This window comes from Odocoileus virginianus, chromosome 2 (genome assembly GCF_023699985.2).
Source record: "Odocoileus virginianus isolate 20LAN1187 ecotype Illinois chromosome 2, Ovbor_1.2, whole genome shotgun sequence".
NCBI classification, from domain to species: Eukaryota; Metazoa; Chordata; class Mammalia; order Artiodactyla; family Cervidae; genus Odocoileus; species Odocoileus virginianus.
The window spans coordinates 88,356,156-88,381,609 of NC_069675.1; the positions used below are offsets into that span (position 1 = coordinate 88,356,156).

General features: G+C 46.8%; 1 protein-coding gene and 1 long non-coding RNA gene across 5 annotated transcripts in view; one reads left to right on the forward strand and one right to left on the reverse strand.

Annotated features, from left to right (window-relative positions):
- The window catches only part of TTLL11 (tubulin tyrosine ligase like 11), a 265,207-nt gene that overhangs the window by 147,019 nt on the left and 92,734 nt on the right, over positions 1 to 25,454 (reverse strand). For 3 of the 4 annotated variants that reach the window (XM_070452198.1, XM_070452209.1, XM_070452219.1), the window contains exons 4-6: positions 21,927 to 22,502; positions 9,259 to 9,354; positions 8,406 to 8,521 (exon numbers count right to left, since the gene is read on the reverse strand). In XM_070452198.1, coding sequence (XP_070308299.1) covers positions 8,406 to 8,521; positions 9,259 to 9,354; positions 21,927 to 22,502 — 788 coding nt within the window. The remainder of the gene's footprint in view (positions 1 to 8,405; positions 8,522 to 9,258; positions 9,355 to 21,926; positions 22,503 to 25,454) is intronic. The other variant, XM_070452224.1, reaches the window with a different exon arrangement.
- Positions 2,839 to 19,614, forward strand: LOC110146667 (uncharacterized). Its single transcript, XR_002316605.2, has 4 exons — positions 2,839 to 2,912; positions 6,995 to 7,167; positions 8,429 to 8,529; positions 12,692 to 19,614. It is a non-coding gene; the product is annotated as an uncharacterized lncRNA (long non-coding RNA).

The window sequence follows — 25,454 nt, forward strand, 5'->3', positions numbered from 1 at the left end:
CACCTGCTCATGTTCAGTGATTGAAGCTAAAGGGATGCGTCCCTGCCTTAACGTTTGGGTGAAGACACAAACCCATTCAGATAAGGCCAGTGCCTGTGGGTGTACATTTCCTTAGTGCGCTTAATACCGTCACCTCCACTCTCTCAAGGCAAGATCTAGACACACTTGGCTTTAAATCTCAGGCTGTCGCTTTTAAGTGGTGTGGTCTTGGGCCTGTCACTCACCCTCCCCAGGCCTCAGTGTCTGTTCTCTTAAAACAGAAACACCTACAGCATATGGCCGTTGTGAGGACAAAACAGGAATAAAGGTAAATACCACTGTGCCATAAGCACTCTACAAACAGTCCCTTGTAACAGAGGCAGAGCCGCTACTATTATTCCCTTCTCTTCCCTTATTTGTTGTTGTTTGCTTTTTTGCTCGTTTTTGGTTTGGGGTTTGGGGGTTTTTTTGTTTGTTTTATTTTGATGAGGAAACTGGGTTTAGGGGAGTCCGGTATGTGGACCTGGTACCTAAATCTCCATCCTGAGCCCAGACCGCAAGGCCTCCTTCCAAAAAGCCAACGACGCCTCATTTAAGAGCCCATGAACATTTAAGGCTCACTGGCGCAGCTCATGAGGAAATTTCCAAATACATTTGCTCGCCAGTCACTACCTGGAATAACTCTGGAAGGGCCCACGCAGAATTCCACTCTGCCGTTTCCCCAAAAGTGCTGACTGAGGGGCCATATGCTCGTCTTGGTTCCCATCTGCTCGGCGCCCAGGGCGACAGGGAGGAGAGCCTGCCCACTGGCGGAGGGGCCTGGCTCCTGTCTAATGGTCCCCGAAACGGCCCTCTCACGTCGGCCCAGGAAGCCCGCCTTCCCCATGAGCCCCGGGAACGGCTCCTGCTCAACACACTGCAGGCAAAAGAGGCTTTCTACTGGTTACTGCTGACTTAATGCTTAAACGTTTATGGATGGGAGAGAGCTGTCTGGTTTTATTTCTTGCACATAACATAACGCACGTATCATTAGTCATTTCCTGTCCATCCTTACTGAAAAACACACGCGTGTTTTTCTAATTTGCTGATGGCCATCTGAAATGTGAAGCCTATCCAGGTACGGTAGGTGTGACAGATCCTGAAACCATGACACCCCGAACCCTGGGGGCAAATCGCGCCGGAGCCTCCAGTGACAGTAGGACTGATGGGTTCTTAGCTTTTTGAAAATATGATGAAAAGTTTTTGACCTTTTCTCCGAGAAAAATAGACATGGACATGAAATTTTGTGTCGTTACGGGGATCACGGAGGCCTTCGTGTTTCTGAATCAGGTTGAAGACAAGCTTGGATTTGCTCAGCCTGTCACCCCTGGTCACCCACCTCTGGCCTCTGGATCTGCATCTACTTCCCTAGCAGCCCCTCCTCTCTACTCCTCCGCTTCATGCCTCTGCCTCGCCAGCTGATCTAACTCGCACATTTCCCCCAACAGACCCCCATGCCTTTGTCTCCTCCACCAGGAGGATCCTTCCATCCATCTGTGTGTTCCAAATATTACTCATCCTTTAAACCTCAGTTTCCTCGCCAACTCTTCCTTGTCGATTTTTTTTTTAAACTCTTCTCATCAGGAAATTATCTTTCCCTATATTTTCTTCCCTCATTACTTCATCTTTACATTTCAGGCACCTTGTAACTTTCCATCTCATAGATATCTGTGGGTCTTGCCTCCCTTACAGACCTGTGAGCTAATTCACCTCCATAGTCTTCTCCCTGTGGCTTTCCCTGGTGGCTCAGACGGTAAAGAAATCTACCTGCAGTGCGGGAGACCCAGGTTCGATCCCTGGGTCACGAAGATCCCCTGGAGGAGGGAATGGCATCCCACTCCAGTACTCTTGCCTGGAAAATCCCCTGGACGGGGGAGCCTGGTGGGCTACAGTCTGTGGGGTCTCAAAGGGTCGGACACTCACTTCACTGTCAGTCTTTTCCCTGGCACACAGTCAGTGCTCAATAAACACTCTAAATAACCAGTATCTGTGTATGTGATCCTGATACAGGGTGTAAAATCAAACCCCAACAAGTGTGCAAATATTCATCTTTCTGTGACTCTGATTTATGTGAAATCTTCAAGGTGCTTGAGGTCAGGGCGTGCTTCTCTGTAGGGTTTTGCTACAAAGAAATCATTAGGGGTCAACAAAGCCCCAGAATTTCAACAAAACATCAGCTGTGTGCACATAGATGGGCCATTTGACAGGGTGGTTGGACGATTCTCCTGAAAGAATGCTTGCTTCCAGAAGACTACTCTGAAAAGTAAGAAAGATACTGTTCTGCATTGACAAAGGCATGTTTAGTCCAAATAGCTTAGAAACCCTTCTTGTCTATCACTGAGGAGATTTCAGTCGGGACGTACTGCCAATTTAAGGGGTAGAGATCCGGGCTTGAGGGAATTTCTGGTTAATGTATTTTTTATACTCTTCCCCAGGACAGGATGAAGTTACATTTCTCGATCAGACTACAAGCCCTCAGCTGTGAAACCGAACCACTGGGAGATTCCTTGATCTCTGTTCTCTTAGAATGCGTGTGTGCTAAGTCGCTTCAGTCGTGTCCGAGTCTGTGTGACCGTATGGACTGCAGCCCGCCAGGCTCCTCTGTCCATGGGGTTCTCCAGGCAAGAATCCTGGGGCAGGTTTCTGCGCCCGCCTCCAGGTGACCTTCCGCACCGAGGTATCGAACCGGCATCTCTTTATGTCTCCTGCATTGGCAGGAGGCTTCTTTACCACTAGCGCCACCTGGGAAGCCCTAAGAAGGGAATGTTATGTTAGAACGTTTCGCCTTTATTCTAGATTCTACATAGAACCAACCTCATTTGAGGATTCACCTAGTGTGTGGGTTCTAAACATGTCAGAAGATCCAAGGGATACTTGGATACTTGAGAGTCAAGGTAAGAAGTGAAGACAGATCTCCCAGTGAGGCCTTCAGAGGATGAACCTCTCTGAATTAGGGACGAAGCTGTACTGGCAGGCTGACTCCACCCTTCATATAAACCTGGTTGTCATGGTGATAGGAGGTAAATGAAGCTAAGAGGAGGTAAGGTAAGAGGACCATGAAACGCTGCTGTGGGAAAAGGGGCTTCTGTGACTTACATAACCATGTTCCAACTGTACACTTTTGAATAAGAGGCAAGCGGCTCCCAGCTACCCCCGGCTCCCGGGGGAGCCACTGCATGGCATCAAGGAATCCCCTCAGATTACTCCAAGCCTGTCCCCGGCTTTATTTATATTACTCTGGGGGTCCTAAAGGGTAATGATTCCTAAGAAAGGAAAATGGTTACTAGAAACATCTACACCCAGGAAAAGGAGCAAAATACTAGTAAAATGACTCCACCAGGGGTAAACCCAACTTCCAAAAATTAATCAGTTGGTGGAATAATCACTTTGTTTATAAAATAATCTAGGAAAGCAATTTATCCTCTTCTGCTTCTGATAGAAGTGTTTCAAAAGAAAACCTTAGGCTCCCCAAATACCTTGAGAAAAGAGGACAGCTTCTGTTGGTTTTCCTGATTTCCTCCCCTGGCAAGTGATGGATGGTCTTCATCTTAGTTTTGTTTTGTACAATTCAGATGGGCGGAATCATTACATACACAACTCAAACAGGCTTGCTTCAGGAGCTGTGACTTACGTGTCACTATCAGCATAACTTTCAAACAAAGCCTGATTGACCACATGGTGACCCTAAGAACTAGCATTTGTCTAGTCCCCTCAGATGCCATGAAGGCCTCTCGTATGTGTCATTTCACATGATGCCAGTGACAGTCCAGCCAAGGGGAGCCCTTGAGCCCTTGATCGTTTCAAAGACGAGATCAGAGAATAAAGCGACTTGGCCAAGCTCATCATGCACTGATCAGAGATTAAGGACCTGGCTGATGCCAAGTCCAGTGCCTCGTCGGGACACGAGCTGCTCCTCTGTCACAGATGCTCAGGAGGGATGTTCTTGAGCCCGGGAGCTGATGGGCATGCTGGTTTCTAAGGTTCCCTGCCAGTCCTGTGCCTCCATCAATAAAATGATGGGGCTGCATTAAACCAGGGGCTTTAGAAACTTTTTGAAGCAGAAAAGATCCTTCCCTCTCAAAGAAAATCTAGAGAATGCCAAAGTATAAAATAGGTCATCCGAGCTCCCCTCTGGTTAAAAAAGAAATGACTCCTGCAGAAATGTCCATCAAATGACGAATGGATAATAAAATGTGGTATATCCACAGACTGGAACCAATATTATTGGGGCATAAGAAGAAATAAAGTACTGATACATATTATAACATGGGTGAACCAAAAACACGCTAAGTGAAAGAAGCCAGCCACAAAAAACTCCATTTATAAGAAGTAACCAGAGAAGGTAAATCCAGAGATAGAAAACAGGTTGGCAGAGGTGGGAATGGGGAGTGAGTGCCTAATGAATAATGGGTTACCTTTTGGGGTGACAAAATATTTTGGAGCTAGAAAGGGGTGCTGGTTGTACAACATTATGAATGTGCTAAATGCCACCGAATTGTATACTTTTGTACGGCTAGTTTCATATTGTGTGGATTTTACCTCCATATGTGTATGCAGAGATATATGAGGGTTCTAGAATCCTATCCCATCAATTGCCCTTCCCCTGCCCCTGCAGTGCCTCCAAAGAATCCTATTAAGTAAATCAATAGTCATCAGATATTACAAAAAGTCATCATAGTTCAAAACAGCTCTCATATGACAGCTATTTTGTTCCTTCGGGGGCCAAAGGTATATTTTCTCCTAACCCAACAAATAAATTTGTCTGGGCGAGTGACATCATGCTACATGGAAACAAAATTTTCCATTGCAGTCAGCTCCAATGTCAAGTCTCGTTACAGAGGTCCAACAGCTTTGGTTTTAGGATATGTCATTGGTTTTAAACTTGAAAGTCTACTTTAAGTATACCAGAAAAGAGCATGGTAAGCACTTTTTGTTTCTTCAATTATAGTAGATAATTTTATTGGTGAGTAGTAAACTAAGCATTATTAAGTGCCTACTGTATAGTAAGGTGGCTCAGCGTAAAGAATACGCCTGCAATGCAAGAGATGATGCAGGAGACTCGGGTTCAATCCCTGGGTGGGAAAGATTCCCTGGAGAAGGGAAAGGCAACCCACTCCAGTAGTCTTGCCTGGAAAATTCCATGGACAGAGGAGCCTGGTGGGCTACAGTCAATGGGGTCACAAAGACTCAGACACGACTGAGTCACTCTATAGTAAGTCTTGCAGGTTGCTTCACTTAAACATCATTATCTCCATTTTATAGAAAAGGATACCGAGGTTCAGAATAGCTCTCCACATCTTCAACGTCAAGATTTGAACCTCAGTCTCTTCGGCTCAGGAGAAAGTTCTATCCACTATACCCACTCAGTAGGGTCACAGGTCCCTCTCTCCATGGAAGGCATGAGGACTGCTTTCTGCCCCATCAATATACTGACCCCAGCCTACATGCCTCCCCTACTCCTGGGGTGTGTGAAAATTCAGGACACACAGACACAGGGGTCTGATGCCCTTCCAAGGCCCCCTCTGCCTCTTTCTAGTGCAGTTTAGAGCAGTTTAAGCCTTTTTGCTTCAGTCTGTGCAGGAAAACTGAAAACTACCTTCAACAGTCTTGCTGGCAAAGTGTATTCAATGAAGTGATGAGGGACACATCAAACTCTCTTTTGTTAAGGAGCTGAAGAGCAAGGCAAGGAAACCATTTGTTTTTTAAATATTTAGGTTGGATCCTACTCAAACACAAGAAACTCCGGCTTCTAAAGTTAACTGCTGGCCTAGAAGTCCTTGTGACATCACTTCCTGCAGTTGGCATGACCCGGTCCCAGATTTGCACACACAATTCAGCACTACAACACTGTGCCTTATCTATGGGCACAAATACAGTGCTTTTCCAAGTTATTCTGAAACATTTGGAATTGAGAATAATTTCATCCTTTTGGTTTGTATGAAAGCGTTAGTCGCTCAGTCGTGTACAACTCTGTGATCCCATGGACTGTAGCCCACCAGGCTCCTAAGTCCATGAAATTCTCCTGACAGGAATACTGGAGTGGATTGCCATTTCCTTCTCCAAGGGATCTTCCCTACCCAGGGATCGAACCCCAGTCTCCCTCATTGCAGGCAGATTCTTTACAGCCTGAGTCACCAGAAAAGCCCTTGGTCTGTATGGTAAAGTTATCAAAATGCTGATAATAATCCCTTACATATAATACACTTTACTGATTACAAAATGCTTTCGTGGACAATCGTTGCTCATTTTTGTTTTTTTTTAAAAAAGGTATAATTAAGGAAAAATATCAGTAAATGCCATTTAGCTATTAACATACACCCTTATATTATAGGTAGGGAAAGGGTGAGATGAAAGCATTTTTCTGTTAAGATTGAAGTCAGGTTCTTGAAGCTCTAACTGTTCTTGGTTATCAGTTAAAAAAAAAAAAGAAAAGTCAATGCTTTTTAAATTAAAAATGAGGTGCTGCTACTTATGACTTGATAAGTCGTAAAATGCCTTTCCCATCCCTCCCGATGGTCCTGGGCCCGTTTAAATTGCTTTTAACTTTTAGATCTGCAGCTCATATGGATCACATCAAATGCCAGGTGCCAGTGGGAAAAAAACCAAACAACTAGAACCAGAAAATGAAAGCTGATCATGTTTTGAGGCCATCTAATGTGAAATACAGCAGTCCCCTTTCCTCTCTTCCTGGTTTTTGTGGCAGAGGTTAAGATGGCTTAGGCCACACAATAGCCTTTGAACTTGTTCCCACCAAAGGAATCAGAGGGTTAACATGTCAAGGTCCTCTTTAAAAATCTATCCCCCTGAGCCATCCTGGCATGATAGCTGACAAAATCTCCCTGCAGTGCAACCCAGTCACTCAAGACCTAATCTCTTCCAGTGAGATCAATAACCGTTAGAAAGTAGATTTTTGAGAAATGAATTACATTGCAATGAATCTGACCAAACTGCAATTAATCCACTGCTTTTCCTCAAGGATGGCTAAAAAAGGCAGCCGCATGTGTGAACGAGTAGACCCATTATCCAGCTTCTGGGAGCTGCTGCCGTGAGCTGCTCCCGTGAGGGGTTCCGCATACCTGACCCGCCACCACTTTGAAGCCCTCGTCGGTGGAGGCCACACCTGGCGGGATCGGCCCACGTGAACCACAGGTGAGCGTTCTCAGAAAGCCTTAATGGCCTTGGATCCGTGCCTTGCACAGCAAAGAATGCTCTGGAAGAGAACTCAACCAGGCAGACACCATCCAGCCTGACTCAGAATATGACAAAGACTCCTTCAGAGTGACATTTCCGGCAGGGTGGCGGTGCCCAGCCTTGGCTGCGAGATAGACTCACCTGGGGAACCTACAGTGTTTCCGTGGTCAGGCCTCCAGCCCAGGCTGATTAAAAGCAGCATCTCTAGAAGTGGGGGCACTTGCACTGGTATTTACGAGAGCTTCCAGATGGTTCTGATGTGCGGCCAAGGGGAGAAGCACTACTGGAGGGTGATTCTGACAGTATTTGAGGGGCAGCATTAAGAGGAAGCCTGCGAAGTACCACTTGCTCAGGGGAGCCAGGGTTCCTCACGTTCCTAAAGCACAGCTGATAAACGCTCTACTTGTCTGGGGGGTGTTTGGGTCCAACTGATATGTCAGGGGTACCAGGAGTGCTGTTTGAAATGCTTGTCTTTGGTTTTTCTGCCTAAAACAGGCACAGTCATATTTACTCAACCCTCACTTTGCGAAAGCCAGGAATTTGGTGAAAACAAAACCAACAAAATACCCAAGTGACATCATGTCTTTCACTTCAGGGGTGATTCCATGGAGGGAAGGGCTGGGCACATACTGCCATCAATATTCCAGTTAGATATTACTGGGTGGGTGGGATGAACAGGTATCATAAGGTTGTAAATATTATAGAACTGCCACAAGTTCGACAATTGGTTCTGCAGATTATGAAACCAAAAGTTTATATTGCAAGAGTGTTAACATCATGAAGAAAATGAAAAGAAAGCGATCCTTACTACACACGTCTAAGTTACCTATGGCTCCCTTCTCCAGCATTTTGTACTCTTTGCCTGTGCTCAAGGGTTTTACAGAGAAGCACCATGTGGAAAACGGTGAGGGAGGGGCGAGCCTGTCACTAGGAGAGGCTGGGTTTTCAGAAAAGACTTTCCAGACTCAGATAATGATTGGCTAGAAATTCATCTGCTGATCTAACTGCAAGTGTGTCTCCATATCTTGACCCTGAGTCATCATATCTGGAGGGAGATACTCATAGATGAAAATATGATTTATCAGATTGTTAAAGGTAGAAATCTCACGATGGTAACATGTTTTGAGAATTTGACTTACCTGCTTAGGACATGGGAAGCAGAATTGATAGAAATAAATGATATAAAAAATACTTACTGGCTCTCTCTTTTCTTTTTAAGTGGGTCCATGAGACGCAGAGTGTCTCTGATCACGGCCACTTTCACTTCTTCATCAACAAGACTGGGGACGTTCTCAAACACCCCTGGAGAGAGCTTGAAGGGTAAGGATTCCGTGTTACGGTAGAGACAGGGATTCAGCACCAACTGACCACAAGCGCCAGCCCCAGTGGTTGTGCTGCCAGAATTGTTTAAAGGCTCCCTTCAGTCTGCCTTTAAAATGTCAGTTTCCTTTTCCAAATCAACAAAATACACGAAGGGGGAACAATAGCACTGGGTTTTTCTCATTATCAAAATGAGATATGCTCATTTTAGAATATTTGAAAATATGGAAGAGGTGAAGAAAAGAACCCTCATAATCCACCCCCACCCAAAACCCAGGATTAATAATCGGTGTATTTCCTTCCAGTCTTTTTTAATGCATTCTTAAATGGGGGGGGGGGGGAGGTAAGTACTGCTCAATATACTATTTATCTTAGGGACTCAAGCATGTCGACATGGCTAAATCATATTCATAGAATTTCAATTAGTTCATCTCCTGAGGCTGACTAATTAGTTCATGTCAAAACTGATGGAAAGGCTCAGCTGCTTCTCCATTTGCAGATCTTCAGAACTGGAGAAGGGCATGTGGGGAAGTCACCATAGGTTGGATAGGTCTTATATTAATAGACGATGTTCTGAGCTCAACAAAACTGAAGTTATTTAGGCAGGAACAGAACTTGGCCGGGCAAATCGGACAATGTCGAATCTTGTTTAGCCAAGGGAGCAGCGAGAAGAGTGGGAACGTTCAGTTTGCCTGGTAATCTGTTCATTGAGATACTCAAAATACTTACTTCTTGCTCGTGTTCAATTCTCATGCTGGGATTTGCATTTACTTCAAGTAGTATAGGCTTCAGATTTTTCATGAGAAGAATGTCAAAGCCTAAAATCTGGGGCAGGATAAACATAATTCAGAATTAGTTACAGTGTCTTTTCAGGAATCAGGTACTGTATTAGGGGTATTAAGGTGAAAATAAATTCCAGCTCCACCCCCAACCTGAGCCTTGACCCTGACTTCTCTCATCCATAGCCCCCCTTCCTCTGGATGGACTTGTCAGGCCAAATGGACAGCAGAAAATTTTATAGGGGCCTTGGGAATGGGATGAGGTCCCATGGTTCATTTCAGCACCATGGGTGTCATCTGAAGGGCTGTAAGATGATGACCTCGCTCTTCTTTAACAGGTTTTTTATTATGTGAAGAATCAGTAATAGTCCATCAATTTCTCCCTCTCCTTCTGTTCTCCTCTTTTAAGTTGCTTCTTAGGTGGATCTCTAAAAAACCTGAGACTATGTTTCTTAACCTCGGGTATATATCAGCATCACTTAGGGACCCCTTTCAAAACCACCGCTCATCCCTAGCCCACACCTATGAGTCAGAGCCTTTCAGGGTGGAACGCAGCCAGTGTATTTTCAATAACAAATCCCCTGGATAATTCTGATAGACCCTCCTACCCAAGAAGAAGGGAATATTTATTAGGTGCCCACTAGGCACCAATTATCATAAAATGCACGAATAATTCACAATCTCGATTCGTTCTCACAAGAGCTTATTTGAAGTAGGGATCATGCCCTGTGTTTCACAGAAGCAGAAAGTGAGTCTCGGAAAGGCCAGTGGGTTTCCTTGAGACTGCTCCTCTCGTAAATGACAGAGCTAAATTTCAGAACTGCAGAACTGGCTATGTAGTTTGTGGGACCCGGTGCAAGATGGAAATGCAGGGTCTTTTGCTCAAAAAGTATTAATAAATTTCATGATGCTGAAACAGAGCATTAAACCAAGCATGGAGCCCTTTGGAGTGTGGGACCCTGTGATGGCGCAGCCTACACGCCCCTGGAGCCAGCATGCGCCCATGGCCAGCTTTAGCGCCCTTGCGAATTGGCCAACCACCCACTCTTGAACGCGGCATTCTGCCTCAGGTGTTGCTTTGTCTTCTGGCCTCTTTCAACTCCTCAGGAGTCCCCTGCTTGGGGTAAGTCACCCTGTGCATTTCATTCCCTCTGCCTGAAACAGCCCTTTATCTAGATAACATCTCCTCACCCTTGAGATCGCAGCTTCTAATTGGATTCAGACGTGGACTATGAGGATGCCAGATTCTCGGGAGGACTGTCATTATCTCTCTAGGAGGTGATAAGGTAGAAGAAAACTCCTAGTGTGAGTGATACCATCCCAAAGCTTCAAAAAGTAACATGGAGAATAAAGGAGGGGAGAGAACAAAGATACAGCTGCATCGCCTCCTCTGTGGACTCAAGAAGAAAATATGAGGGGAAATCCATCTACTTGTCTATCTAGAATATGCATTAGTTAAATGATAATTATTAAAGTGTAGTTTCATCCTTATTAATGAACTCAGAGCCCGAATGACCATTTGGGGGTGGGGGGCAGGGTGCATAATTCAAGATGAGGTTATTCTTCAAGAAAGGACAATAGGATGAAAAGTTGGGAAAAGTCATCCTCACTCTATTTTTCTTTCCCTGGTCATAAGAAGAAAGGAATGGAAATTCAGTAGAAAATGTTACATGTATTATAGATCTGCTTAATAATATATGACAAGTGGATATGAGTGATGAGGCCTGTGAGAGACTCTGGTGACATCATCAGTCTAACTTCAGACCTGGTCTGAGACCTGAGGTTGATGAGCCTGCAGAGAACAATGGGAAGCAGTGTCAACGTTTATCATCCTGAGTCATGGGCGCTTACTTTTTGCTACATCTTAGGAGCTTGGACTTGTCCTTTCTCAGCCTGGTGGATTCGTCTCAGCTCAGTGCACAAGGATTTCACGAATCCACAGCTATGGGAAAGCTGGAGAAGAGGAGTGGCAGAACTTCACCAGCCACAGGGACCTGCACCCAGCAGTTGCATAAAACTTTCCAGAGCCTAAACTCTGGCGCATGTAGTTGACTGTGTTGAGTCTTGTGTAGGAATGCTTTGGAGCCAGACTTGGGCTTCAATCCAGTTCAGTCTCTCATATTTGCTACACAATTCTAAGCCTCTGTGAGCCTCACATAACTCATCTGAAAAAGTTGGGCATAACCACAGCTACCTTATAGGGTAGTTGACAATGGAAGCAAAAAAGAATCCCTAGAGTTATGCTCATCTTAAAGAAAGTACTCAATATACGCTGGCTCCCTTTCTGGTTTCCTACTGATCCCATCAATAAGAATTGGCACTATTAGCTTTGGAGTCCAGAGGAACTCATTTCAAATCTTAGTTCTGCCTTCAGCTTGTGTAACTACCGGCAGGTGACTTGGCAGCTCCAAGCCCCAGTTTCCTCATCTGTAAAATGGGCATAATAGTGCCTACCTTAGTCCACTCATTCATTAAACACTGAATGCCTCCTGTGCCCGAGAGGCTTTTCCAGCTTCCGGAAATACAGGAGTGGACGAGACAAAGTCCTTACCCTTATGGAACTTACACTCTAGTCAGGGAGACAGGAGCAAATAAAGATAATGAGGTGTAAAATGATTTGCATGGTACTTGACACATAGTATTTAGTGAAAGTCATCTTTATAGTTCTTCAAGAGTTCAAGGAAAGATGAATTTCCCCCCAAAGTTTAATAAAAAATGGAGCAGCAGTGGGCCTCAAGAAACAGAATCACAAAACTTGGGGGGAGCTTAGAGTTGGTCTTTTCATAAGATCCCAAAATGTCAGAGCTGGCAGAAAATCAGGAATTTATTTGGTTCAGTGTTTTTCAATATTTTGAGGGGGAAGCACTGGGGAGACCAGATCAGATCAACTTTTATCTTTTTTACATCCTGGGGTTCCCATGGGAAAAGTATATATTTATATCTACACATCTATCTATCTATACCAGATTAGTAGTATATATACATATATATACTACTGATCCTGGCTTCCCTTGTGGCTTAGCGGTAAAGAATCTGCCTGAAATACAGGAGACCTGAGTTCAATCCCTGGGTTGGGAAGATCTCCTGGAGAAGGAAATGGCAACCCACTCTAGTATTCTTGCCTGGTGAATTCTATGGACAGAGGAGCCTGGTGGGCTACAGTCCATGGGGTTGCAATGAGTCAGACTGAACAATAACACTGCTAATCTAATCTAACATCCACTTTGCACATTAGAAACCTGCAGCTTAGAAACAGGAAAACCTCTCTCCAGCTTGGTGGCAGAGCAGGAAATGTCAAATGGAGAGAGAGAGAACTTTTCAATTATGTGATACTCTCCACTCTCCAAGTCATTCAGTCAGCAATGATGTGTTGCTTCTTACAGGGTGCCCTGGGGACTCAAAGATATCTTGTCCTTCATCCTCACCTCTGGAAGCTTCCAAAGCAAGTTGGAGAGAAAAGGGCCCTGAGCTATTCATTGTAAACTCAGGTAAAGCCTCCAACCTACATTCCAATGAGAAGGAATTATCTCCTGAGCCCCAGAACTACACATCCAGCTGCATCCAGAGTATTCCCAACTTGGAGATCCAACACCCCTCACGTTCAACATAACCAAACTCACTATCTGTGATCAGCAGACTCTAAGACAGTCCCAATGATACCACATCCTGTATTCATGTCCTTTTGTAAGCCCCTTTGCCTGAGTGCGTGCTGCACCTAGTAATGTTTTTCTAACAAACAAAATAGGGCAGAAATGATGGGATATCATTTCAAATATTAGGTTATATAAAAAGACCGTGGCTTGCATCTTAAGATGCATTATCTTACTCTCTTGTTCCCTCAATACTAAGGGAAGCCAGCTTCCATGTTGTGAGCTGCTGGATGGAGAGGCTGAGATGGCCTCTGGAACTGATGTCCCAGTCAATAGCAAGGGGGATGTGAGGCCTGCCAACAGCCATGTGAGTGAGCTGGGGAGGTGATCTTTCCCCCGTAGCCTCAAGATGACTAAAGTCCTAGACAATATGTTAACCGTAGCCTGTGAGGGACTTTGAACCAGCAGCAGTCAGCCAGAAATCTCTCCTTCCTTCACATCTTGCCGCTCACAGGCTCTGTACATTCTACCTCCAAAACAGCTTTCTAGACCTGGCCCAATCTCCCTGTTCCTAGTCTAGATCAAACCTGGACCATCTTTCACCTGGACTACTTTAATACCTGCCCCCATTCATTTCCCTGCTCTCAAACTCACCCCTCTAATCACCTGGCACGAAAGGCTACCAGAGTAATTTTTCTAAAATGCAAATAAAATGTTAGGACCCTTCTACCTAAAATCCCGGCTTACAGGAGGAAGCCAAGTTCCAGAGCATGTCCTGCAAATTCCTCTATGACCAGCATCTGTGTCAAACTCTAGCTTTCTTTTCTCCGACTCAACGCTGCACGCCTTGGGCTCTAATTGTGCAAAACTGTTAGTAATTCTGGGCTTTTCAAGTGGTAAAGAATCTGTCTGCCAACGCAGGAGACCCCAGTTCAATCCCTGGGTCGGGAAGATGCCCTGGAGAAGGAAATGGCAACCCACTCCAGTAGTCTTGCCTGGGAAATCCCTTGATAAAGGAGCCTGGCAGGTACAGTCCACAGGATTGCATAAGAGCTGGACATGAATTAGCAACTATGCAACAACACTAGTAATTCTGGAATGCTTTCCTGCTCTCTGCCCTTATACTCTTCTATTTGGAGGACAACTTTATTTATCAAATACTCATTGAGCAGCTACCAAACACTAAGTAGTATTCCAGGCACTGGGGATAAAGCAGTGGAGAAGACAAAGTTTGTTTTAACTCCTGCCCTCTTGGAGCTTACATTCTAGTAGAGAGACCATAAGCTCGTAAATATCTATGACAAGGTGAGAACATAGAGTGTATAGTGGATGGAGGGAAGGGCGTGGTGGTCAGGAAAGGCCTTTCTAAGAAGGTGAGATTTGTCATTCTCTTGTCTTCTGGTTTGCACTGTTTCTGATGAGAGGTTTTCAATTATTCTTCATTCCTCTGAACATAATGTGTCTTTTCACTCTAGCTGCTTTTAAGATTTTCTTATTGTCACTGATTTCTGATAAGTCTTGGTGTATATGTGTACACATTAGTGTATGTGTGGCCATTTCTTCAAATATTTTTCTGTATCTTCCTTGTCTCCTCTGCTCAGGAAACTCCAATTACACAGATGTTAGACCATCTGATATTGTACCGTAAGTGACTGAGGGTCTGTTCATTTATTGTTCCTGTCACTTTCCTCTCTGTGTTTCATTTTGAATAAATTCTATTGCTATGTCTTCAAGTTTGCTGATCACTTCTTCTACAGTATCTAATTTGCTGTTAATCCTACCCAGTGAAATTTTCAATACAGATATTGCATTTTCTTCCATTTGGTCCCTAGAAGTTCCATTTGGTTCTTTTTCATAGCTTCATTTCTCTCTACAATAACTATTTTCCTTTAAACTTTTGTACATAGTTGTAATAGTTGTTTTAACATCCTTTTTCTATTAGTTTCATTATTTCTAATATTTATGGGACTGTTCCTATTGATTTTCCCACTAGGTATGGGTTAGCTTTTCCTGCCTTGGGGAATATCTAGTGGCTTTTTATTGGACAATGGACATTTAATGCTCAGTATCTGGATTTTGTCTTCTTTTTTAAAAAGTGCTAAGTTTTTAGGCCAGACCACCTTACCTGCCTCCTGAGAAATCTGTATGCAGGTCAAGAAGCAACAGCTAGAACTGGACATGGAACAATGGACTGGTTCCAAATTGGGCAAGGAGTATGTCAAGGCTGCATATTGTCACCCTGCTTATTTAACTTCTATGCAGAGTGCATCATGTGAAATGCCAGGCTGGATGAAGCACAAGCTGGAATCAAGATTGCCAGGAAAAATACCAATAACCTCAGATATGCTGATGATACCATCCTTATGACAGAAAGTGAAGAGGAACTAAAGAGCCTCTTGATAAAAGTGAAAGAAGAGAGTGAAAAAGCTGGCTTAAAACTCAACATTCAAAAAACTAAGATCCTGGCATCCGGTTCCATCACTTCATGGCAAATAGATGGGGAAACAATGGAAACAGTGACAGACTTTATTTTCTTGGGCTCCAAAATCACTGCAGGTGGTGACTGCGGTCATGAAATTAAAAGATGCTTGCTCCTTGGAAGAAAACCTATGACCAACCTAGACAGTATATTAAAAAGCAGAGATATTACTTTGCCGGCAAAGGTCCATCTAGTCAAAGTGATGGTTTTTCCAGTAGTCATGTATGGATGTGAGACCTGGACTAAAGAAAGCTGAGAGAAAAAGAACTGATGCTTTTGAACTGCAGTGTTGGAGAAGACTCTTGAGAATTCCTTGGACTGCAAGGAGATCAAACCAGTCAATCCTAAAGGAAATCAGTCCTGAATATTCATTGGAAGGACTGATGCTGAAACTCTAATACTTTGGCCACCTGATGCAAAGAATTGACTCATTTGAAAAGACACTGATGCTGGGAAAGATTGAAGGCAGGAGGAGAAGAGGATGACAGAGGAGGAGATGGTTGGATGGCATCACTGACTCGATGGACCTGAGTTTGAGCAAGCTCCAGAGTTGGTGATGGACAGGGAGGCCTGGCGTGCTGCAGTCCAGGGGGTCACAAAGAGTCTGACATGACTGAGCGACTGAACCGAACTGAAGTTTTTAGGCAGTCAGTTGTTTGCAGATTATGTTGATACCTTTCAGACCTATTATTTAAGCTTTACTAGGTTGAGTTTAGAGTAACTTTCATCCCAGGGAAGATTCAGTCCATTAAGACAGAACTTCTCTGCAGTCTCCCTTGAGTGTGTCCAGTAACCACCAAGCACCCTCCACACTGACCCTTTGGAGCTTGGACATCTCCCTGCTCTGTGTGAGCTCTGGTTCATCTTCTCAGTTCCCTGGTCATTCTTTGCCCAACTCTGTGGATTAACCCTCCGTACATGAATAGCCCAGCACTCAGCAAAGCGATTCCCATGCAGGTTCAGGTAGGGTCCCTCCTTTAAAGAATTCTACCCACAGAATTCCAGCCACCTTGGCATTACTAAATGCTTATCTCCCTCTCCTCAACTCACTGAGATCACAGGACTCTGTTTAGGTGGCCCCTCACCCCCGCCCATGTCTTGGAGAGTGCCTCCAGACAGAAAGCTGAGGCAACCGTAGGCGCATCTCGGCTTTTGTTCCCTGCTTTCCTTGGGGATTACGATGCCGAGCTGTCTGTTGTACAAAATCTGAAAACACTTCTTTCATGTACTTTGTCTGGTATTCTAGTTGTTTTCAAAAGAAGGTTAAGTCCAGTCTTTGTTACTCCATCACGACCAGAAGCCAAAGACTCAGGAGGTGATGTATGAACAGGGGCTGAGTGAAGTGAGCAAATAAGTCATTTGAAGAGCTGAAGACGAGCGTCCCAGGCAGAAGGAACGGCACGAACATAGGCCACTTCTGACGAACAGCAAGGAGTGAGAGAGAGGGAGACAGGAGATGAGGTCAGACAGAATGGCAAGGGATAGATCATGTAGCATCTTGCAAGCCATGGTAAGGAGCCAGGATTTTAAGTGCAATGAGAAAGGCATCAGAGACTTTACACAGGGAAGTAATTTGATCTGACATGTTTTAGAAGAATCACTTTAGCTACAGTGAGAAAAATAGGCTACAAGCAGCAAGGGTGGGAAAATGAACATCAATTAGGAGGCAATAGCAGTGATTCAAGTACAAGATGACGGCTGTCTGGACTGGGATGGAAGCAGCTGTGTTGGTTAGAAGTGGTCACACTGGGATTTCCCTGGTGGTCCGGTGGTTAAGACTCCGCACTTCCAACGCAGGAGGTGCAGACAAGCTGCCTTGTCTGTGTTCTCCCATAATCCTGCGCATTTCCCCCCACGGTGCTCACGATTCCCACATGGCAGTCTTCCCCACTATACTGCGCGCCTTTCAGGGGCAGGACTGCAGCCTCGCCCACACCACACGCCCACAGCTAGCTCGGGGCTTGTGTCAGTGGGTGACCAGCATATGTGTCTTAAAGAAGGAAAAAAAAAAAAGCTTACATGTCAAAAGTGGTCGAGGAAGGCTTTGTGGAAAAGGTGGGATTCGAGCACTACCTTGCCGGCACTAGATTTTACAAGAGAGGGGGAAGAGGAGAGAGCGTGGGAGAAGAGGCCAAGCCAGGAGAGAAAGAAAGGGTGGAATGGGGGAAACACAGAGGATGTCCAAGAGACAGGAGTCCCCTGTGTTTGGCAGACTCGCGTGGATCTGGAAGGAACAGGGAAGCGAGGCTGGGGCCAGGCTGGGAGGCAACGGGGGTAAGGACCTGTTTCTCAAACCGTGCTCCTTGGAACACCAGTGTTCCATTAAGTTGGAAATGTGACTTGCTTCCTGGTTTCTCCCTAAGTTCAAGGCACTTCTTCGTAGACCAGTTTGAGAACAACTGTCGTGACCGATAGCAAACGATATGACATTATTTATAAAGTGATTGCCACCTGCTGGGTACTCTTCAACACAGCTTTCTCTCACGCAGTCTCACAACAGCTCTGTGAGGCAGGGACCAATATTCTATTTGCAGATAAGGAAACTGAGGCAGAGAAAGGGGAACTTGCCAAGCTCTCCAGCTGGAGTTGCTGGAAGCAGGAGCTGGGCTTAGTGCAAACCCAGGGCGTCCGAGAACAAAATCCAAGTCCATGTGTGAGCGCTGAGCTGCTCCTTCCCCTCCTTTCTGTGGGGTGTCTGGGACTGGTGGTGGGGGAGATCAGAAGAGCAAAGAAGGGACAGAAGAAGCACCTTAGCACTTAGGGGAGGTGCCTCCTCTGGACACCGAAGAAAGAGGATCACAGCCAAGGGGAGAAGTGGACCCAGAGTGAGAGGAAGACAGAAACCCAGCCGTGGAACTGGGATAGAAAAGTTCACAAAAGCTGAGCTGGAAAGCTCTCCTCGGCGAGTGCATTTCTGCCACATGAATCGTCTACACCCAGACAGGCCTGACTCTCTAAGCCGGGGTCACAGAGCTGCCCTCCAGAAGACTGACGGGGGAAATGTTGCTGGGGGCTGTGTGGGCAATGACAGGCGGACAGACCCGAATGACTGGGCAGCCACGTTCCTAGGCAACAGATTACAGGAAACCTGCCCACAGCCCAGCCATGCCAGCCCCTGCTCCAGGCCATCACAATTTCCCAAGTAGTTATTGTGGCTGTGATTGGAAAGGGGTCACAGTCACGTGTTTAAGATAAATGTAATTTCGCTGGCTTAGAGTGTATGTTCTGGAATGCTGCAGTCTGGGCCAGGCCTGGCTACAAGCAAAAAGGGCATCCATGACAAAGAAAAAATGCATTATATATGCACAAAACGTTATAGTTTGCAAAGCCCTTTATCACCTTGATCTCATGTGAGTTAGACGACAGCCCTGTGATGTAGGTGAGGAAATGGAGGCACAGAAAAGTCAAGCAACTTATATAATGTCATACAGCAAGTCAATGTCAGAACCATGTGTTGTCCCTAAATCTCTGGGTTCCAAGTTAGTTCAGGTGTTTGAGACCTAAACTTACAAGTGTTTTAACAAGTGATAAGGATAAAGAAAGCAAGAGAGGACTCCAAGGAGGAAAATATACTGTTTTCTCAGTCACTGTGAATCTGAAATGTACCTTAAAACAGATTTCAAGTATCTAATGCTTTGTGGGCTTCCCGGTGGCTCAGTCGGTAACGAATCCACACGCAATTCAGGAGACATGGGTTGGATCCCTGGATCGGGAAGATCCCCTGGAGAAGGAAATGGTAACCCACCCCAGTATTCTTGCCTGGAGAACCCCATGGACAGAGAAGCCTGATGGGCTACAGTCCCTGGGGCTGCAAGAGTTGGACACGACTTAGCAACTAAACCACCACAATGCTTTATGCCTCGTCAAAGCATTTCACCCTCATTACTTCACACTGCTCGCAAGATGGCAGGTAAGGAGGTGAGTGTAGGTGATTCACAGAGAAAGAAACAGAGGCTCCGGGTGGTGAGGAAACGTGCCCATGGGGCCCCCAGGGGAAGAGGATGGATTCCCCCTGGAGGGTTGCTTCCGGCCCTGTGCTCCTCTCCCGACCCCAGGCCTGGCAGCACTCAGCGGGGTCGAGCAGTGGAAAACGCTTACAGGCCTGCGGCTCCCTGCGCCAGCTGCGCTCTGTCCAAACCAGAGGCTCCCTCTCTGTCTGCCCTCCAGCTGGGGCCCTGGTTCCGCCCCGTGGCCGCCCCATGCCGCTGGTCCACAGCAAGACAGGCGGAAAAACCACGGCCCTGGCCCTCCACCCTGCACCCTCTCTGTGCCAGGGCTCTGCGGCTTGGCCACACATGGGGGCCCACATGACGCTCCCGGAATAGCTGTCACTGTCGAACAGATGTGACCACGCAGTCCCCTGGGATGACCCCTGGCCGCCTCCACGTTGCAACTCTCTCCTTCGCCCCAACCTTCCAGTGGCTCAAGCCAGGACTTGTTTTCTCTGGTCCTGCCTCTAAGCTGTGCCCACTTCCCCTTTCTAATGCCCTAAGCCTGATGGCTGATGGACATCCTGCCTGGGGTCCAAGTGCCTAAGGACAGATTTCGGATGACAGTTACCTCCACCACCACCCCCCTGCCCCCCACCAAAACTGAGCACTGCCTGAATGCCTCTCTCCAAAGGCTTCCACCAGCCTTCCCGGAAATCCTGCTGACTGGTTCCCACTATCAGCGTAGCCTCTCTGGACCTGGGGCTGTACCCTGGGACCAGCCTCCTCTCCTGCTGCCGAACCAGCATCCTCTCTTGTCAGAGATGCCGCCTCGCTGCCTCACCCTCCCCCTTCCTGTTCCACGCTACCCGTGTCTCTCCTGCCGCAGCCTTTAAAGGACAAGAAACAACTCAAACGTTCAATGATAGAAGAACCGATAAACAAAGTGTGTGTATTTACAATGGGATGTACAGCCATGCAATGAAATGGAAACAACGACCTATCTCCACACAGAGTCAGAAAGAAAGTTGCAGAAGACTATGTACGTGATCGCAGTGTTTTTATGATGCTCAGAAACAAGCGAAACGATATACTCCTTAGGGATATATTCACATATAATAAAAGGTTTTTTTTAAAGGAAGGAAATGGTAACGAGAACATTCGGGACGATGGTTACCTCGGGGTGAGGAATGGGATCAGGGAGCAGCACTGTAATGGGAGACCTTGGGTTGGGAGGCAGGTTGGAGATGATGGCTTTGTGCTTCTGCTTTGTAGCTTACACACATGTTCTACGTATTCTTTCTTATATTCTAACTGCTTCAAGATTAGATCGAATGGGTCCCAGAGGTGGTATTTTGTATCATCTGATCCCTAGCCTGATTTATCTGCAGGAAACTGCGTGCCCATCAAGCACCTGGACTCCGGGTCTCCCCCGACCACTTTCACGGCCAAATGACCTGGAAGGATGCACCACCCCCGTGTCCATCTCCTCCCTGCCCAGCAGCTGATTCAGTGATCCACACATCACCCTGTCCCTTACTGAATGGCGGTGCCCAAGGGGGTCTTCTCTGGCCTCTGCTCACCCTGCAGCATCTCACAGCCCTGTGACTAGCTGAACGCTGATGCTCCCAACCTCTCTCCCGCCCAGCCCTCTCTCTCCTGTACTCCAGGGTCAGATGCCCAACGCCCACCTAATCTCCCCACTTGGGTGTCACACACGCCCTTCAAAGCCATGTTCAAGTCCAGCTCCTGACCCCGGCCCACAAGCCTGGCCCCCTTCCGGCGGCTTCTCTCCATCCATCCAAGCACCTAAGCCAGCCGGGAGTCAGTCTGTCTCCGGCTCTTCCCGCCAGTCTTTCCACTCTCCCCCAGGATGCTTTGTCTCCCCAGCCCCCTCCAGTCTCGCCTGCTCCATCCAACTCTTACTCCAGGCCCTACTTCTGGGAAGTCTTCCCAGACCACCCTTGTTCCCACTCAGAAAATGTTAGATAGCCCCACAATCTCACAGCACCTGGTATGTTTCCTTTATTCCAGCACTTGTGACACTTTATGCAAATGGTTTTTTTTCTTTTTTCTGGCCATTCTATGCAGCATGTTGGATCCTAGTTCCCCTACCAGGTAGCAAACCCAGGCCCGGTGCACTGGAAGCGTGGAGTCCTGACCACTGGACCACCAGGGAAGTCCCTACACGAATTGCTCTTTAACTTATTCGTCTCCCACAAGAGCACAGATTCTCTGCATCAGCCAGCAGGGACCTGACTTCTGGCCTCACTGGTACCTCAAACAGTGCCTGGCCCCTGCTAAGCAGGTGGTGAAAACTGCAGGAAGAAAGAATGAATGGGAGGCACTGTGGCTTTCCATACTGCTCATTTCACTCTTACAAGCATCCTTTAAGGGAGGTTTACTCTTAGTCTCATTTTACAGGTGAGAAAATGGAAGTAACTTGCCCCAAGGCACACAGCAGGAAGTTGGACCCTGCTCCACACCAAAGCCCATGCGGGCAACCATCCTCCTCCCCTCTGACCACCCCGCCCCCATCCCTCACCCCACAGGAGACCAGGGAGCCCTCCAAGGGCCCGGTCAAGGCCAAGAACTCCAGTTGGGAACTGGCGCTGGTTACCTGGAAGCAGGTGGGGCCTGGCCTCCCTGCGGGGATGTCCGACTGGTAGAACACTTTGAGTTCTGGGGTCAGGGCAATGACGGTCTTGATCACCAAGGAGATGATATCGGACCAGACTTTCTTGATGTCAACACCCTTGGAGGACAACCTATAGAGAATGCTAGAAAAAGTCCTTTTGCTGCCTGTGCTAGTACTGTCCGAATGGATGAAGTTCCCGCTGTGGATGTTCAGGGAGTAGTTGGTCAAATGCATGAAGATGTGGTGCAGGTTTTTGGGGCTGGGCTCTTGGTACGGCTCTGTACAAAACCGAGAGAGTCCATCTTTGGCTATGTAGATCTCTAAGGGCTCTAGAGACTTTAGTAGGACATACAGACGGATGTCGAACTTGAGTTTGTCGATGAGCAGGGGCTTGCAGATGTACTCCTGGACCACCGCCGGCCTGCTCTGGAGCGTCCCCGACAGGCGGATGTCACTGGGGTCTTTGATGAGGTAGATCCCGTCTCCCTGACAACCACTGTCAGGCTTCACGATAAAAGTGGGCTTCCAGGAGGGGTCCCCATCTTTCACCATTCGAACCTGCGGGAGAAAAAGGATGGTTAGCGCCATGTTCCTGTCCTCTCTGGTCCCTGAGGCACAGCAGGACCTTGGCAAATGGTGAATGAGGGACAGAATGACCCCACCTACATAAGGACTCACTCAGCACCTGCCAGCGAGGTAACACTGTGCCAGGTACTGAGACAGTGACCCCCAAATTGCCACGATCTTGTCCTCCACAGTGCAGCCAATTTGCAATCAGGAGACCGGGGTTCCCACCCCAGGTCTTGGCCGGTTATTAGCTATCACCCTGAGCAAGTCCTGATTGCTCAGTTGGTAAAGACTCCACCTGCAATGCAGGCGACCTGTGTTCGATCCCTGGGTTGGGAAGATTTGCTGGAGAAGGGATAGGCTACCCATTCCAGTATTCTGACCTGGAGAATTCCATGGACTGTATAGTCCATGGGGTCGCAAAGCGTCAGACATGACTGAGCGAATTTCACTTCACTTCACTATGTGTGGGGACTATTTGAGGCACTTTACAGAATTTATTTCATCCAGCCCTCACAGAACATATGATTGTTCCCTTTTCGTAATATAGGAAACAGGGAGCGCAGGCCTGGAAGTCAGAATGTCTGGGCTCACATCCCTGCCCTGCTGCTTCCTGTGTGACCCCGGGCAAGTTATGTCAATTATCTGTGTCTTCCCCGTCTGTAAAATAGGAGCAAGACTGTTCTGAGGATTAAATGAGATAATACTTGCAAGGGTGAGGCCCACTGAAGCTGACACAGGAAAGGCAGCCATAAAGCCTAGGTGTTGCTGGTTGGTTTTTTGTTTTTTTGAAACTTTATAAGAAACTCCAAAGTCTGTATTTAAAGTGATTATAGCATTGCTGTTTTTTTTTAAATGGATTTACATGTATTCCCCATCCTGGTCCCCCCTCCCACCTCCCTTTCCACCCCATCCCTCTGGGTCTTCCCAGTGCACCAGGCCCGAGCACTTGTCTCATGCACCCAACCTGGGCTGGTGATCTGTTTCACACTAGATAATATACATGTTTCAATGCTGTTCTCTTGAAACATCCCACCCTCGCCTTCTCCCAGAGTCCACAAGTCTGTTCTATACATCTGAGTCTCTTTTTCTGTTTTGCATATAGGGTTATCGTTACCATCTTTCTAAATTCCGTATATGTGTGTTAGTATATTGTAATGGTCTTTATCTTTCTGGCTTACTTCACTCTGTATAATGGGCTCCAGTTTCATCCATCTCATTAGAACTGATTCAAATGAATTCTTTTTAATGGCTGAGTAATATTCCATGGTGTATATGTACCACAGCTTCCTCATCCATTCGTCTGCTGATGGGCATCTAGGTTGCTTCCATGACCTGGCTATTATAAACAGTGCTGAAGTAACTTGGCAGACTGAAGGGCAGAACCGACATTGGAACCTAGATCAAGGGCTCTGAGGTGTGTGCACCGTCCTCTGTACTTCCACGCCTCAGTCTCCTCGTTTTAAAAAAATGGGGATATAAAAACCTTCCTCCCCGGATCACTGTAAAGAGGAAATAAACTGCAATGTGCATAGGGCAGAACGCCCCGCTACAGAGAGCTCGCACGCGGGAACTGTTAGTTTCAGCTTCTGTGTCTCTCATTAGGTTCATCTGGTAGACTCCTTCGGTCCTTTGATCTGTTGAGATCTTTTGAAACTAGATTCTGTCATCCTAAGATCTGCTCTCCTCCCAGCTCCAGGTCGGCAGGACACCCACATAATTACCCGGGGTGCTTGACCGGCGCAGACACTCAGCCTGGCTCTGCACCACTCATACACACCCAGTTTCCCCCAGACAACTTGTCTGATCCTTGAGAGGTTTTCATCAGGAGAGGGGAACTGGAGGAAATTTAAAGGTGGATCTGGTTTTTCATTGTTGTTGTTGTTTTTAAATTTTCAATGTGTGTGTGTGTTTTTTTAATGTGGACCATCTTTAGTCTTTATTGAAATTGCCACACTATTGCCTCGGGGTTTTTATTTATTTGTGGCTTTGCTGGGTCTTCGTTGCTGCACGGGCTTTTCTCGAGTTGCGGCGATCAGGGGCTGTTCTTTGTTGAAGTCTGTGGGCTTCTCACTGTGGTGGCCTCTCTTGCTGCGGAGCACTGGTTCAAGGGCATGACGGCTTCAGTAGCTGCAGTGTGTGGGTTCTGCAGCTGTGGCACACAGGCTTAGTTCTCCGAGGCACGTGGGATCTTCCAGATCAGGGACTGAACCCATGTCTTCTGCCCTGGCAGGCGGATGCGTTACCACTGAGCCACCAGGGAAGTCCCCTGCCTCTATTTGATCCTTCGTTTTTTTTTTTTAGCTGCAAGGCATGTGGGATCTGCACTCCCTGGTCAGGAATCGAACCAGTTTCCCCTGCACTGGAAGGCAAAGTCTTAACCACTGGACTGCCAGAGCAGCCCCTTACTGGTGAATTTGAAAGAGGGAGCCACTCTCTCTGCAGCTTCTGGCTTGAAAGAGCTCGAGAGCGAGCTTTCCTTCCTTGCTGAACCTTAACTCGGAGCTGAGCCGGCGTGCCCCGACATCAGACTCGCCTGGCCGCACACCTTTGCTGTGTAAGCCCAACCCAGGACATCTGTGCTCTGGTTTTACTTATCTCTCTGACCAGCCTATATTTCTAAGTGAAGCTTTTGCCAATTCCTTGGGCACTATCAGTTACTCCGGGCTTGTAAAAGATCGTTAACAATGGAGGAAACACTTAAAGCCTTAATAATGGTCCACATCCATTGTTTCCCCTCGTCAGCAGGATCCGAGAATGGAACTTCATGGGAGATCAATGCCGGCCTCCCAGGGCCCTCCACCGAGCCTACCTTGCAACAGTGACCTTGACGCTTAGGTAGTTATTTAATATTCATCTGAAGCGTTCATACGTTTGGCCCTTTACAGTAAATATAAGCGTACTGGAGAAATGGCAGTTATGGATCAAGAAGTGAAAAATGTC